This window comes from Acanthisitta chloris, unplaced genomic scaffold (assembly GCF_000695815.1).
Source record: "Acanthisitta chloris isolate BGI_N310 unplaced genomic scaffold, ASM69581v1 scaffold25206, whole genome shotgun sequence".
In the NCBI taxonomy this organism is placed as follows: domain Eukaryota; kingdom Metazoa; phylum Chordata; class Aves; order Passeriformes; family Acanthisittidae; genus Acanthisitta; species Acanthisitta chloris.
This window is the reverse complement of record NW_008676841.1, coordinates 997-3,819: the sequence shown is the minus strand read 5'-3', so window position 1 is coordinate 3,819 and position 2,823 is coordinate 997. Positions and strand designations below refer to the sequence as shown.

General features: G+C 55.5%; 1 protein-coding gene across 1 annotated transcript; it reads left to right on the top strand.

Moving 5' to 3' along the window:
- Window positions 1-143: 143 nt before the first annotated feature.
- Window positions 144-2,444, top strand: CCDC124 (coiled-coil domain containing 124; the record flags this gene model as incomplete). Its single annotated transcript, XM_009076296.1, has 3 exons — window positions 144-330; window positions 863-977; window positions 2,240-2,444. Coding segments are annotated over 3 exons (507 nt in total), but the record flags the coding sequence as incomplete, so codon positions are not given.
- Between the last annotated feature and the right edge of the window lie 379 nt (window positions 2,445-2,823).

The window sequence follows — 2,823 nt, the reverse complement described above, 5'->3', positions numbered from 1 at the left end:
GCCAATGTGAGATGGTGAGGTCAGTGCTGTGTGTGCTGCAGGATGGAGCTGCCTGTCCCTGTTCCAGCAGCATTCCCTGCTCCTGGAAGGGATGGTTTGATCCCTGGAAGCTGGAGGGTGACCTGCTCCTCTGTCCCTTGCAGGAGGAGCGGGAGAAGCGGCGCCTGGAGCAGCTGGAGCGCAAGAAGGAGCTGCAGCGGCTGCTGGAGGAGGAGGACTCCAAGCTGAAGGGGAAGTCACCCAAACAGGTCACTCCAGGGAAGGTCACCAGGGCCCAGATCGAGGAGACAATCAGGAAAGACCAACAGCAGAAGGAGAACACAGATACAGGTTTGGGAATGCCATGGAAAGGCCCTGATAGCTGTAGGGGATGGGAGTGGGATGAGGATGTTCCTTTTTCACCCACTGCTGCTGCACCACAAGGTGCTGGGTTTTTCTGAACCACAAGGTGCTTGGGAAGCAGGAGCTGCAGCAGCTATTCCCAGGCTGTAAAGCATTGGAAAAAAAAGCATTGGAAAAGGTTTCCCAGGAAGTGGTGGAGTTACCACCCCTGGAAGTGTTCAAGACCACATGGATGTGGCACTTGGGGACATGGTTTGGTGGTGAACGTGGTGGTGCTGGTTGACAGTTGGACTCAATGATCTCAAAGGTCTTTTCCAACCTGGATAATTCCATGATTCTATCCCCATGCTGGGGATAGAAATGTGGGAAGGAGAACCTTCCTGGCACCTCGAGCTGGAGCAGAGCTGCAGAGCCACAGCTCTTCAGGGCTGGGCCTGGACTCTGGCTGGAAACCTTCTCCTGGATGGGGTTACACAGGCTGGATTTGATGAGTATCCCTTTTTTCCCTTTCCCTGTGCAGTGGAGAAGGAGAAGACTCACCTGGAAGTCCCCTTGGAAGAGAACATCAACAGGAGAGTGCTGGAGGAAGGGTCAGTGGAGGCCAGGACGATTGAAGATGCCATTGCTGTGCTCAGGTGTGTGCCAGTGTCTCACCACCCTCCCAGGGAGAAAATTCTAATATCTAATTTAACTTTCCCTCTATCAATTTATCCCCATTCCCCTTTGTCCTGTTGCTGCAATTCCTAACCAAGTCCCTCTGAAGCTTCCCTGGAGCCCCTTCAGCTCCTGAGATCTCCACAAAACCTTCTCTTCTCCAGGCAGACCAGCCACAAATCCCTCCAGGGGAGATGCTCCAGTCCTCTTAACTTTGTGGCCTCCTCTGGAGTGGCTCCCAACAGTTCCATGTCCTTTTGATGTTGGGGACACCAGAACTGTGTGCAGCACTCCAGGTGGGACCTCAGCAGAGCAGAGTGGGGGGGGAAGAGAGTAGAGTAGAGGGAGAAGAGCATAGTGGAAGGGGAGGAGAGGAGAGTGGAGGGAGAAAAGACAGTTGAAGGGGAGGAGAACAGTGGAGAAGACCAGAGTAGAGGGGAAGGAGAGCAGAGTGGAGGGGGAAAATAGAGTGGAAGGGAAGGAGAGCAGAGTGGAAGGGAAGGAGAGCAGAGTGGAGGGAGAAGAGCAAAGTGGAATGGGAGAAAGAGCAGAGGGAAAGGAGAGCAGAGTGGAATGGGAGAAAAGCAGAATGGAGGGAGAAGAGCAGAGTGAAAGGAGAGCAGAATGGAATGGGAGAAGAGCAGAGTGGAAGGGAAGAAGAGCAGAATGGAATAGGAGAAGAGCAGAGTGGAAGGGAAGGAGAGCAGAGTGAACGGGGAGAAGACCAGAGGGGAAGAAGAATAGAGCAGAAGGGAAGGAGAGCAGAATGGAATAGGAGAAGATCAGAGTGGGAGGGAGGGAGAACAGAATGGAACAGAAGAAGAGCAGAATGGAAGGGAAGGAGAGCAGAGTAGAGGGGAAGGAGAGCAGAATGGAATAGGAGAAGATCAGAGTGGAAGGGAAGGAGAGCAGAGTGGAATGGGAGAAGAGCAGAGTGGAGGGAAAGGAGAGCAGAGTAGAAGGGAAGGAGAGCAGAGTGGAGGGAGAAGAGCAGAGGGGAAGGAGAGCAGACTGGAATGGAAGAAGAGCAGAGTGGAATGGGAGAAGAGCAGAATGGAGGGGAAAAAGAGCAGAGCAGAAGGGCAGGAGAGCAGAACAGAGAGGCAGAATCCCTCCCTTCCACCCTCTGCCATCCTCCTTCGATGCAGCCCAGGACCTGGTGGGTTTCTGTGCTGTGAGCTGACCCTGCAGCTGCCCCGGGCTGTGTGCCTGGTGCCAAGCTGTGCCCCCCTTGCCCCCGCAGCGTTGCCAACGACGCGGACAGACACCCCGAGCGCCGCGTTCGAGCCGCGTTCACTGCCTTCGAGGAGCTGCACCTGCCTCGCCTGAGGCAGGAGAACCCCAACATGCGACTGTCCCAGCTCAAGCAGCAACTCAAGAAGGAGTGGATGAAGTCCCCGGAGAACCCCATGAACCAGAGGCACAAAGCTTACAACAGCCAAAAGTAGAACTGGAGCTGCTCTTATCCCACCCTGGACTTAGGGTTTGGAGCCCAGCCCAGGGCTCTGCTCTGAGGAGGCACATGTGGAATCTCCTCCTCTCCTTTGGGTTTCCCTTCCCTGTCCCCACGTTCTCCTTGGATTGAAGAGAAGCACGAGGCCACCACCTGCCTGGGGACCCACGGCCTGGCCCCCCTGACAGACTAATGCCACCTTCCCCCTCCCAAATCCAGGTGTTCCCTGACAGAACCAGCTACTAACTTGCTTCCAGGCCTGCAGCAGGTCAAGGTGGGACCCTCGTGGTGGTCACCCCTGTGTGTCCCTCCCTCACAGACTGTCCCTGGCCCTGCCACTCCCTCCTGCTCCACAGGGGAGGTTGGAACCAGCA